This window comes from Phaethon lepturus, unplaced genomic scaffold (genome assembly GCF_000687285.1).
Source record: "Phaethon lepturus isolate BGI_N335 unplaced genomic scaffold, ASM68728v1 scaffold41486, whole genome shotgun sequence".
NCBI lineage: Eukaryota > Metazoa > Chordata > Aves > Phaethontiformes > Phaethontidae > Phaethon > Phaethon lepturus.
The window spans coordinates 357-13,587 of NW_010549142.1; the positions used below are offsets into that span (position 1 = coordinate 357).

Sequence of the window (13,231 nt, forward strand, 5' to 3'; positions counted from 1 at the left end):
TGCGATCCCTTCTCCTGGTGCCATTGTGAAATCCGTGTTTTATTCGTGCTACTGTTGTTGCTTTCTTCTTTCTTGAAAAGAAAACCCCAAAGAACATTAAACTGTGTCTGTGTCTTGGCAACTCGAATCCGCGAACAGATTGTGCTTCAAAAAAATGGCAAAGTTTCAAAATATTGTATTCTGTGAAGAAGAGACAAGGAAAATAAACTCCCCAAAGTGCAGATTTTATTTCACCAAAAGGCGGAAGGCTTTTAATATTTATTTGGGTTTGGCGTTTTGCTACCTAGTTCTTCTGCTGACACCAGTTGTGAACCACGATAAGATTAAATGCTGTACAACCTGCTCTGGTTCACGTTCAAATTCGGTTAATTTCTAGTAGGTTCGTTTTCACACTCCCAGAGCAACCTGAGAGCAGGTCCCTGAGGTTCAGGTACAGCACATGGGATTGTGCAAGCTCATCCATGAAGGGAAAAAAAGAAAAAAGGAAAGAATAGAGCAAAATTGTGCTTATTTCTCTTTTGATTTTGGTTGTTGTGCGAATGTGATTGCAGCAGTGTGGACGGGTGGTCGATGTGTAGAGAAGTATGCCAAGAGATGGCTGGTGAGTGTGAATAGGAAGAGTTCAGCTCTAGAGCTAAAGAGGCAGTTCCTGCCTCCGTGGGCGAGTGGGCAAATTTCTGTGTCTTGATTCCCACGTGCAAAATAAGGATGAAGATACTGTTGTCTTGTTTGCTTGAACTGCGAGAGGATGCAGGCAGGGTTTTGGAGGCGGAGAGGTCACTGGGATGACAGACTTCGAAACTGCCAGAGAAACAGGGTTTTTGTTTGCCTGCACTGCAAGCTCTGTATTTTTTAGAGTCCTTTTTTAGCTAAAATGTGACAACATCAAGAACACCGTTACCCATTTAGCATCCGGTTGGATCTGATGTGCACTTGGTGCAGCTTGGGCAAGAAATGGTATTTCTATTGAGCATCTTGCACAGCAGGGCTTGCTTCTCAGTTGTGCCTTCTAGAGCCCTCTGTAGTACAACTAAGGAAACTAGAAGGAAAAGGGTCAAGGAACAGCTCTGCTAACCGTAGAAGTTCCTCTGCTTGTTTTTACAATGATTTTTACTTCCTTACAGACCAGCTATTACCTCTTGGGAAAACTGAGAGCTATTCTTCATGCTTCTGAGTGACCTTGCTTCTTTTATTTTGCCTTTTCTGTGCCAGAGTGGAAGCTCCTTGGAGCAGAGAATTGGCTTTTATTTTTCTTCCCCCTTTTGTAAATTTGCAGCTCTGTAGATTTCTAATAATGACAGCAAGTGTGCAAAGTGGTTTCCAATAAATGCTTTTCCCACGAGGTGTCAGCCGGGTTGTTGCAGGCTGTCCCATCCTGGAATGACTCTTTGCCAAAAGGAGCAAGTGCGAGCCTGTCTTTTGGAGCAGACAAGGAAAAAAAAAAGATTAACACAAAAAAAAAAAAGAAAAAGAAAAAGATTGGCAACCTGAATTGACTAATTGCTTCAAAAAGGTCATTTTCAGTTCTGGGTGCCTGCACTTTGATCTAGCACCCCTCCGGCACTGGGATGCACAGACATCTATTGACATGAGTTTGTGTCAAGAAGAAAAACAAACTCAAACATGTATCGATAAAGTTCGAAGGAGATTGTTGGGAATGGAGAGTAAAACTCACGCTTAAAAGAAAGATGGTAATTGATATAAATTGTTAGGTTAAAAATGTTTAACGCCTAAATTAGATGCTTGTGCCATTTTGGGGGATGAAGGGTTTTATTACACAGCCAAACAGCCAGATGTTTACTGTGGGGTTTTGGTGACATGACTTATGTTTTCAGGTTATTTTATCCATGAATTCAAAACCCCATGCTGAAATGTGGCTGTATATGTTTAGTCATAAAAAGGTTCTTGTATTTCTCTAGTCTGCTTGGCTCTTGTGTCTGCTGGCTTGGACCCCCTTTACAGGAGAGCCTGCATTCGAACTGCTTCAGAGCTTGAGCTTCATCCAGCTCAGAAAAGCTTGGCTGGTCAGTGTGAACAGAAACAAATGGTTTTGAAGCCTGCAAACTGAATTCTGCTTTATTTTTGCTGGGTTTGCACAACTTTAATGACCAAGAGGTGAAACATCCACTTAAACAGAATCAGAATCTGGTTCTGGACTTTCAGATTCAATTTTAAAAAGGTTTTTAATCCTGTCAAGGTTCAAAGTTATGTATCTGGAATGGTTTAAAGTCTAAGAAACGTTTTAAGGGATCCTATGCGGGTAGGGCTGACGGAGAAATACCTTTCACTTTGCATTTTCACATGGCCTGCCTTTGCCAGAGCTCTTGCCTGTTTTCTGTACCAAGTTGGCAGCCAGACCTTGCAGGTCTAAATGAAGCGTTGCTGAACAAAGGCACTTTATGTTTTGAACTCTGTGCCCTGAGTCTGCACCACCAGTCTGGCCAGGCATTTATGTTAAATAAGGTCAACAAATATAGACAAGCCGTGTTTTGCAAATTAAAACAAAACAAAACAACAACAAAAAAGCGCCTTTCTTTAATTCTGCCTCTTTCTTGTTTCACAGGCAAGAAGAGAAACCCTGGGCTGAAAATTCCTAAAGAAGCATTTGAGCAACCACAGACAAGCTCCACGTAAGTCTGCAAACACTAAGGCAGAATAAAAAGAAAACCACGAACCCCAGCTGCCTTCCAGCCTTTGCTAGCGCCTGCGCGGCCACGGCCAGGGGCCAGCGGCCGGAAAACAGCACCCGCGGCTCATGCTTGCAGGGGTAACGGGAACCCTTCACGAGGGATGGGGGCAAAACGCCTCGGTTAATTTTGGGACCGTTAGGGAGGCTAATAGCTTAACAGCCCTTGTGATTCTCTTGTAGCCCCAGCTACAACCAGGGCGTCTCAGCCCATCACCCTCTAGCCATCGCTGCCCATGGTTCATCTCATGTGCTGCTTAATGACCTGCGCAGGAAAAGGCAAAACCAGAATGGGCACCCGATTTTAACCCATGTGGCACTTCTGCCACCCCCTTTGAGTCACAGGCGTTTGGTCAAGGCATAAAGATGCATCCATTTCCCTGCACACTCAGCCTTGCAAAAGAGAACCCTGTGTTTTTAAGGCAATTTGTGCAACTTCAGCCTGCTTGGCTTTCTTTGCTTCCTCGAGGATTGACTTTTGTTAGCCTGTTAACCCGTGCTGTCTGACTTAGGTCATCATTTACAGTGGTTTTAGACCTTTATGCCCGTTTAATCCATTTTTCATACAGGCTGGCAGAGATTTGGTGCTTGCCACCTGGCTTGCCTTTCACAACGAACTCTCTGGGTTCCTGCACAGGCAGGTTGGATGTGAGAAATGCCAGCTCCAGCAGCTTCCTTCCTGACCCCTTTTTGAGGTGACTTTGGCTGTATCTGTTAATCCTGCAAAGCTAGGAGACTGCTTAGGCTGCTCAGGGCTGTGGGGGCTGCTGGCCTGAAGGTGGGAGAGGCTGGCCTGGGGGACCATGAGGTTGTATTTACTCATTGAGGGAAAATTGATCTTTGTAAGGAATGTTTCACAAATTTTCCCTTTTCTCTCCTGCAGGCCACCCAGAGATCTAGACTCCAAAGCCTGCATCTCTATTGGCGAGGAGGTAAGACTGGGAGCTACGGTGAGATGGAGACCACTGGGGACCGGGGACCATCCTGGGCTGGCTGCTGTGCTGCTGGCTGCTTGTCCAGGCAGGCTGCTCATGGGACTGCTTAACTTCAGCCCCCTTGAAAAAGGGCAGACTAATAAACACCACCTATTAAAAAAAAACGTAGCCCATTTTGCTTGAAATGGAAGGCAGTTGCTGGATGAATAAAAGCTAAGAAGAGCCAGGCTGGGAGTTTGTGTGAGCCCTGACAGCTGCCTCCGGCCACGGGGAGTCGACTGGTGGCTGGTGTTTGTGCTTCTCCAACAAGGGCTGTCTGCGCGGGACCAGCGGCCCCATGGCCAGCTGCAGTGTGACCCACTGGCTGTCACTGCTCTGATGAACATGTCCCCAGATGCTCACCCTTTTCATCCTGTGACACCTGGGTCCCCTTCATGTTTTCCATCTTGGAAATTCCTTCCTTGCCTCAATAAGGTGCAGCTAATTCCCCGGAATTAACGATTATAAAACAAGGGAATTGCTAACAGCAGATTTTACTCCCCTTTGCAGTCCCTTTGCTGATTTAAAACCTTCATCCAAAGTATTTCCCTTCGCTAATACTGAAGGACATCTCATGAGGAGTCTAACTCAGGGTAGGTCTTCCTGTCCTGGAAGCAAATCCTTCTGACAGCACGGAAACCAGTCCACCTGATGTTCTAAAAAAATAGCAGGGAAAAAAACAAAACTGAGGACAGCTATTTTGATAGGAGAAAATGGCACAGCACAAAAAGCACTTTAAAGCTGGGCAATAAATTTATTAGGTGCAAAAGATAGGCCTCGGTGTCAGCGAGTTAATTTATGAAGTGAAAAGCTAATCCAATAGTGTTTTATAATGTCTATCTTTGGATGCTTTTCTTTCATTTTGGATTTTGTATTTTCCCTGGCATGGAGCAGGGGCTGGAAGGTGGAAAAAAAAAAGCAAAACGGTGCAGCACCGAGGCAGAGAAACCGCCTGCTGCTAGAGCCAGCGCCTACTCCAAGAAAATCATTTCTCCCCTGCAGTCCCAGGACCGAGGAGAAGCTCAAGCGCTCCAGAAAGGCTCCATGCATGGAGGCAGAGAGCCCGTCTTGGATGGTGCAAAGAGAAACGCACTTGTAAAACCCAGAGCTCAGTCTTTTTTGCAGACACAGATATGTTGCTATCTCGGAGGGACTGGCGTGCCATGGCTTGCTTTTCCCATAGATCTGTTACCTAGTTGGCCAGCCAAGTTTGTTTAGGATGCGCTCCCTCTTCCACCGGCCTTTCTACACTCACCCCTGATCCCTAGGGAAAGCCACTTTGCCCCCTCTCCCTTTAAACTCTGCTGCTAAATTTAAGAGTGGCCTTGAGAGAGCCAAAGCGCTTTTTTGGAAAAAAATGAACAGTAGGAGCAGTGTCAGGCAGTCAGAGATGCTTAAATCTCTGCCGTAACACAGAAATGTTAGTCAGGGCTCCTTTTGCAGGCGACGTAGCTGTGAGCGAATGACCGGGAGCCCGAGCGCACAGTACCGCAGTGTATGGGCCCTGCACGCCGTGGCATCCCCAGCCAGCACCTTTCAAGCTGCAGGTTTTTTTCTGCTGTGCTGGCAAAAAGTGGTGTGGGATTATGCACTGTGAATCAGTTCATTATAACCCGCTTCTTTCTGTAGGATGATTGACTGATGTGGTTGTGCGTTCAGCAAACAGAATGGCTGGTTTTAGTAGCGAAGGCATATTTTAAACATCCAAAAATAATAATAAGTAAAAAATAGAGCTGCTGCACAATATCGCGGCAGAAAGGAGAAGGGCGGGTTAGAATGCAGGGCTCCAAACAAAGTCATCCTTTGTGTAAGGCCAGGAGAAAGAGATCTCGAATGCTAGACAAAATAAATCCTTTGTGGTTTAAAAATGGGGCACACTCAGCTGGTATTTGGCCCATCTACAGGTCTGGAGAAATAAGCTTTTACAGGCCTTAAAAAAACCTGGAGATATTTCCATGATTGTTTGTGGGAGGAGGAGGATGGAAGGAAAAAAAATCAAAAAAGTGGAAGACTGAAGGTGATTCCTAGGGGAGAAGCTGCCGTGGTGTTTTCCATCCCAGCCCTTAGAGGATGGAGAAGCTGGAAGTGCCGGCAGCTAAAGGGGGCTGGGAGGGGTACTCGGCGGCGGGTGGCCGGGGTGAGAGCATCCCACCGAAGGAACGGTCCTTCCTGCGCCCGCCCTGCTCGGGATGCTTGGCGACACAGGCTCCCTGCTCGTGCTGTTACGAGGCGCGTCCTCTTCAGACCTCTGCTAATTACTGCACAGTAGTTAATCCTCCTGACAGCCCCTGAGGACCGTGATTTTGTTTCCAGCCTCATTAGCACAGATAGGGAGGGGGATGCAGAGGTGAATTTATGTGCCCAGCGGGGCTGGTCTTTAGGGGCGTTTGGCTCCTTGCATAGCACGCACGCGCAGCGGCCACCTTCGCGCTGATGGCTTTTTCCCCCCGCAGAACTTTGAGGTGAAAGCCGACGACCTGGAGCCCATCTCCGAGCTGGGACGAGGTGCGTACGGGGTGGTGGAGAAGATGCGGCACATGCCTAGCGGGCAGATCATGGCAGTGAAGGTAGAGTGAGCCTCCCGAGGTGCTTTCTGTCTGTATCCCTGTGTCTGGAGACCCTCTGCGCGCTCGTTCCTGCGCATTCCTAACCTCGCTTGTTCTGACGCATGCCTTTACTGGGATCGACTCCTTTCTGTATGGAATCCTCTTTCTGCACAGGGGCAAAGTGTGCCCAGGAAGATCTGGGCTGTTTAACCAAGAAAAGGGGTGTGTTTTAAAAGCATGATGCTCAACGTGTTTCAGCATTGTGGTCCACACAAAGATATTGTTTGTCTATGTCTGCAAGGTTCCTGTTTTCGCTAGGGTTTTACAAGCTATTTGGCATCATTTTTTAAATATGCGTATTTTTTTCCAATGTGGATATACCCTCAGATTCAGGGCTCTGCACGCTAATTGTAATTGTAAAGGAGAGTATACTGTAAATTTAATTGCATAAGAAAATTTTCTTCATCTGGGACTTTTTTAGTCTCTTTGGAACAGGAAATTTTTGTTGTGATTTTCACATTTTGTCTGCTACAGCGGGCTCTTGATTCATGACAGGCTTGTAGATACTATTATGAAAAGTTTTCATAACAACAGTTTAGACTCATAAGCTTTCAGCTTAGGGAAATAGTCATGGGAAAATTTGTATTTTGGGAAGGACCGGTTTTTGCTTGGCTGAATTTTAGCTCAAGTTTCCTTTCAGAATAAGAAAAAAGCAAAAAAAGATGCAGAGCTGGAAGCTATGAGCAAATTGAAGGAAAATTCTTAGCTCCTCATTCGTGGATAGACTTTGCTGTGGATGCTGGGATGCCTCTCAGGGCCTCTGTGCTCTGCATTTGGTCTTCTTGTTTGCTTTGGTGTTCACCAAACTGCAAAAGACCTGTCTGAGTATCATAGAAGACCTGTAGAGGGTATGGCAGGAACATTCAAGCTATTACTTGCATCTGTGATGCTGAACAGTCTATCACACTACTGACCTCGAGTGGCTGTGGCCAAGGAGCATGTTTCCTGGGCAGAAAGACTTTTTTGGTTGGGTTGATGGTTGGACTTCATGATTTTAAAGGTCTTTTCCAACCTGAATGATTCTGTGATTCTGAATATGTGTGTGACCTGTGTTGGACTGTGTCGTGCCCCTTTGTGGTGCTTCTGAGCTGAGGGTCTCCAGGTATTTCACGTAAATGACATCTCTTCCCTGGGAGACTGGTAAATGTCCATTTTCCAAAGCCATGGGGAGCACAGAGGCTCTGGCTGGAGGGCTGGAGCCCTCTGTCATGACCTAAATCTGCTGATGTAAATAGATGTCCACTGCAGCACTAACAGTCACGGGTTTCCACCAGCCTAGAATTTGATTTCCTGCTCCTTTCTCCTTTCCCAAGCCACAGTGACTTTTGGCTGTTGCAAAATGAGTGGTGTTTGCAGGGAAGAGCAAAATCACCTGCAGTTTGGGCTGAGGTGAGAAGACCCCTTCAGCCACCATTGCCTCTGTTGCACCAGGGTGCTCCTACTGTGGGTGCACAGCACACTTGTGCCTGTGACAAAGAGAATATAATAAAAAGGTAACGCAAAGAGGTCTGATAAAAGGGTAAAGGCGTGATGTCAAGGCACTGTGGCCAGCACGGGTATGGCTGTGGTGAGTCACCTGCAGCAGCAGCATGGTACGGAGGTGCTGACAGCAAACGCTAAAATGCTTTGTCTTCCAGCGGATCCGAGCCACGGTGAACAGTCAGGAGCAGAAGAGGTTATTGATGGATCTGGATATCTCCATGAGGACGGTAGATTGCCCCTTCACTGTCACCTTTTACGGGGCACTTTTCCGAGAGGTATGGCATCCTGGAGATCAGCTGCGCTGCTCCTGGGAGACCGCATCCTCTCCCAGCCTCTGAATTCCCATGCCTAGACTCCCTCCAAGTGCCAAGGGTTTTATCTCCATCTAGACATGGAGACTTGGTGCAATATGGATTTGCTGAATCCCAGCTTAAGGATCTGTCACGTATCTCGGCGAGCAAGGAGAGATGTGGTCCCATGCGAGGAGGAGCCAAGGGCAGCCAAGCCCCAGGCCAGGAATGTGCGAGGCCCCTGTGATGAGATATTGGGGCTTGGTTGTGGGTTTGAGTGATGGGGGTGACTGACTCACAGCCTGATCCGTTAGTGTTAATATTGCCCTGACTTGCAATGAGAAAGCCACATGGAGGAAAAATGTGGAAAGCTCTGAAGAGCAAGATTTATTGAAGGGTTTTAAGCACAGCTCTGCAGAGCTGAACTTTTCCTGGCTGAGCATTTGCAGTGACCTGAGCATGTAGGGAACCTCAGTCCCAATAACTTTCAGGACTCCTAAATCACTGGGACTCTGCTTTGGGAAAAGATGGCAGAAAATACACCCTAAACGGTAGTGGACAGTACTTCATTGCAAATGGAAATAGAAAGGCCAGTACAGTTTTGTTGGATGGCTTTTAAAAGACAGGGAAGAGGCTACCAGGCCAGCAAAAGGAAAGTGTCAAAGACGACCTTTGTGCATGAAAGAAAAGGATGCTTTGTTCCAGTGGGCAGATATTTGCTTTCTTTATCCTCCAGGGAGACGTGTGGATTTGCATGGAACTGATGGATACCTCACTGGACAAGTTCTACAAACACGTCATTGACAAAGGCCTGACGATTCCTGAGGACATCTTAGGAAAAATAGCCGTCTCTGTGAGTATTAGCAGGGTGAGGAGAGAAGGGAAAGGGAGGTTATCTTCTAAACCAAGTCCTACGTGACCCAGTCTCCCTGCTGTATTTGCAACGGGAAAAGCATGTTCCACAGGCCAGCTCGCGTGAACGTTCCTAGCTGGCTTCCAGTATCTTGTCTGAGGTGATGTTATTTATAAGGCATAAATACCCAAAATGTGCCTGAGAGCTAGCACGACCTTAGATCTGGGGAGGGCCCTGCAGCTCCTTTGCTTTCTCATTAGGGTCCTGGTGCCCCTGGGAGATCCCTGGGTGCCACCGTCACCTCAGGCTGCTGTGAGGGTGCAGGACTTGTGGGAGATGTAGTTCCTTCCCTCCAAGGACATCTGGTGAGGTTGGGGCAGCTGAAGCCAGATAGGATTTCCTCCTCATCATGGTGCTGCCAGCTGTGATTTACTCTAGGTTTGTTGTTTCAGATCGTAAAAGCACTAGAACATCTACACAGTAAGCTCTCCGTGATCCACAGAGGTAAGTGCCAGGCACACAGCCGTGACCATGCTGGTGTCTGTCTGCCCTGTGCTGCGCGCTTGCAGCCTCGCAAGGGCTGGCCTTGCGGCCAGGCACAGGGCTCCCAAAATACCTGTGATAAAATGGGCTTTTGACAGCAAAAATATTCCCCAGCATCTCATGACTAGCAGAACCTAGTCAGAGGAGATGTCTGCTGGTTTGCTCTTTAAAAACTGCATGCTGGTCCCAGCGTTTCCCCAAGGTGGAGGAGACGCGAACTCCAGCCTGATTGTGCTGGCAGAGAAAGGGCTGTTTGCCCCCGGGTTGCATTTCCTTTAGACCTAATGGTCTAAATCCATGGTCTGCTTCAACACCTCTGCAAAATTAAACCAGACTTTTTCTTCTGATCTTGGTGGGCTTTGGATCAGGCTTTGCAAAGGCTTCTCCCCTAGCTCGACGGCTCCGTGCTGACATGCGGTGAGAGGCGTCTCCATGCCAGCGTGATGCCTCAGGCAGTGATTTAGCCATCCTCATCCCCTTCTGTGAGCTTCCCTGAGCACTGGTGGAGCAGAATAGTTTGATATCTAAAATAGCCTCAAGTGAAGTCATAAATACCCTCCTTAAACTCTTCTGACATTTTCCCCTCTAGAGCATCTCAAAGATGCCATGAACACACTTAGAAAGAAACAAATTCGCAGTGTTGCTGCTTGACACCTTTATTTTTAAAGGGTCATTTTCAATTTGTCATGAGAAGGAAAAAGCCCTCTCTGGAGTGTGTGACTGCCGGGGAAAGGAGAATCTGAAGTGAACAGAGTTCAGTTCTAGCAGGCAGTTACATTTTGTACATTCTGCATGTGGCTGGGGGTTGAATTTCTGCCTTCTGTATCATTTACAGTAGGTGGAAAATGCTGCTTGGCTTCTGGATTTCTGTTTACTTTTTGATTTCCACTGAAAATTGTCTTATTTCAGCATAGGAACAGATAAGTGAGGATCTCTGATACCTGGAGCTTTTGGTTGCAAAATGCTGATTAGAGAGCAGATGTTAACAAACTGTAAACTACCCAATTCTAATAAGCAGGACTCAAAAGCAGCTTGTGGCCTCCTTCGGACGGTGTTTCAGCGCTTCTATTTAATAGTTTATCACATAAAGACAGGTCTTCTTGCAGAATAGACCTCTTATTTCCGAGTAGCAGCAGGGAAAGGATTGCTGCCTTTTGAGGCTCAGTCCTGGGGCAAGAGAAAACAGGGTAGCCTGCACTACCTGCGCTGTGTTGAGATTTCGTCTGGGGTTAGCCTCACAGGGAGCGACTGCCTGCTGTGCAGGAAAAGCCCCTCCATGCTCTTGTGGATATCACTTAACTAGCTTCTTTTTGTCCCTTGATTTCCCTTTCTGATGGTGATTATAACTGCCTTCATGAGCATGATGCAAGTGTGGATGCACCAAGGATTACAAGGCCGTGATGGGAAGCAGATAAATCTGGCAGTAATAAGTAGATGAGACACTGGCCTGATTTCCATGAGGTGTGGAGCACCCACACGCCTGCTGCTGTTCACATTGCCTTCAAGCTTGATATCCTTAAAATTAGAGGCCATTTCTGAAATCTTGATTCTTGTCTTAGTTTACTGCTCTTTCCTTCCCCTGCAGCCCCTGCTCCCTTTCACCCTTTCTGCCCACCCCTCATCCTTTCCCCATGGGTTTTGCCTTTTGCTGGTGTGAGACCAGATCCAGCTGGGGACTTGCTAGAGCTCCAGCCATTTGCAGACATCCTCTGGAGATGCCCCCAGCCCTCCTGAGCTGTTCCCCGGTGAGCACTCTGATGTCTGTGGCCATCCCCTGTGCGGTGGGATACAACAGTTACATGCAGGGTTACCTCCCGCTCCCCCAAATCAGAGAGAGGAGTCTGCAAGTGAAGGGACACTTGCAGGACATATGACAGGCCCATGAGGCAGTCACCTGAACTTGCAGTGGCTGCAGCCAGCCGGGTCTCTGGCGAGCACCAAATGCAGGGGTTTGCATGGGCACCTTTGGTGCCCTCTGCTGATAGGAAGCTCTTTGGCTTTTTTTTGGCTTGGCACAGCCACCCACGCCTGACAGTGACTGTGGTATGTGTTCCTTCTTGCAGATGTAAAGCCCTCTAACGTGTTGATCAATACGCAGGGGCAGGTGAAAATGTGCGATTTTGGAATTAGCGGTTACCTCGTTGACTCGGTTGCTAAAACCATGGATGCAGGATGCAAACCCTACATGGCTGTAAGTTGAGCCGCGGAGAAGCTGCGTGTGAAAGCTGCTGCAGGACAGCCAGAGGAACATGAGCCTGGGCATCGGGTCATCTGAAAGGGGGAAGGATCAGCCTCCGGCATGTGTCCTGGGGACTTGTTTTGGAAGACGTATCCCTCTGAAGTAAAGGGGCAGAGAGGGGAGACAGAACTCATGGGTCAGATCAGATCTCCCGGGTGTAGCTTCCTGCTGCCTTATCACCTCCCTGTGACCTTGGGGAAGGCTCTATAAATTACTCCGTGTTGCATTTTTGCCATTTGCCCTGTGGGGACAATAGCACTTTCCATCTGGGACGAAAAACACTCTCCAGGGACTGGGTCCCTCAAACTCCTCCTGGGAGCTACTGTTCAGGTTTTGCTCTCTGTGGAGCACTTGCACAGGGTGAAAATGGTCCTGGAGAATTGAGTCTTGTCACCTCCTACCTGCCAGATGTGCTGGGTCAGCTCCACCACCCCAGTCTGTGGTGCAGGTACCATCTGCTTCTGGTGACCCCATTTCATTGCCTGGCCTTACCGGCAAGGGTGTGGGACCAGATCTGGCCCCATGACAAGCAAGAGAGCAAGCTGGTGGCACCGGCTGAGTGGTCCTGGCCTACCACCCTGAAAGACCCATCTGAGGTCGGTGAGCCCTGGGTGTGAGCATCACGCTGGGGCCATCCCTGTTCCTCAACCGCCTTTGTCTCTGTTCACAGCCTGAAAGAATTAACCCGGAGCTGAACCAGAAGGGGTACAGCGTCAAATCTGATATCTGGAGCCTGGGGATCACAATGGTAGGGCGACCTGGGGGCTTGCAGCGATGCCAGGAGGGTTGAGTGTTGCTCGTGGATTCATTTTCCTCCCCATAGGCCCCCTGACACGGGTGGCACTGGTTCCTTGGGAAGGTGGTGGTGGGAATGGGAACACAACTCCGGGGGTACCAGGGAGCATGCCGCAGGGTTGAAGGGAAGGAGGATGGAGCTGCTTTGTCAACTCCTTGCTGTCTTCGGACGCGTTGGTGGGGTGCCACTCTGGTGGGGACAACCCCCCTGCGGTGGCTGTGGGCTGCCGGGAGATGGCAGCATGGGCTAAGGCGAAGGCGTCCGGCGCCGCACGTCTGTCGCCTCGGAGCAGGTTGAATTTAAAGCACAGAAAAATACTCTCAGTGCTTAGCAATTAGCAAAGCCCCCCTCAGAAGAGGAGGGATGGGTAGTGTCTCCCACGCAGCATTTAGGGGGAATCCATCTGCTTGCAGAGTAATTTTATAGCGCAGTTATCCTTTGAAATGTGGGGTTGTTTTTTAATGTCTAATCTTCCCGAGCGATGTCTAACATGAGGGTAACAGAGGATTGCATATGGAGGCTGCTGTGTCTCCTCAAGCCTTTCCCTTTTGCTGGGGGAGGTTAAGCAAGATGTTGTGGCCAGGTGGGGTGAGGAAATACCACGTATTTCCTAAAAATAAGAGCCTAAAAACCCACACCCCTGGGTGGTGGGCACACAGGAATCCAAAATCTTTGGGGCAGGAAGGTGAGCTGTGGGGCATCTGCCCCTGGTGCCTGAGACGTGGCTCTGTCTCCCCAGATCGAGCTGGCCATCCTGCGCTT

The 13,231-nt window shown here is 48.4% G+C and overlaps 1 protein-coding gene across 1 annotated transcript in view; it reads left to right on the forward strand.

Moving 5' to 3' along the window:
- Nucleotides 1-2,563: 2,563 nt before the first annotated feature.
- LOC104623176 (dual specificity mitogen-activated protein kinase kinase 6-like) overlaps nucleotides 2,564-13,231 on the forward strand; it is a gene marked incomplete at its 5' end in the record, with an annotated part of 17,663 nt that continues 6,995 nt past the window's right edge. The window contains 9 exon segments of the mRNA XM_010290179.1: nucleotides 2,564-2,630; nucleotides 3,570-3,618; nucleotides 6,114-6,227; nucleotides 7,904-8,023; nucleotides 8,775-8,891; nucleotides 9,344-9,395; nucleotides 11,498-11,625; nucleotides 12,344-12,421; nucleotides 13,209-13,229. Coding sequence (XP_010288481.1) covers nucleotides 2,564-2,630; nucleotides 3,570-3,618; nucleotides 6,114-6,227; nucleotides 7,904-8,023; nucleotides 8,775-8,891; nucleotides 9,344-9,395; nucleotides 11,498-11,625; nucleotides 12,344-12,421; nucleotides 13,209-13,229 — 746 coding nt within the window.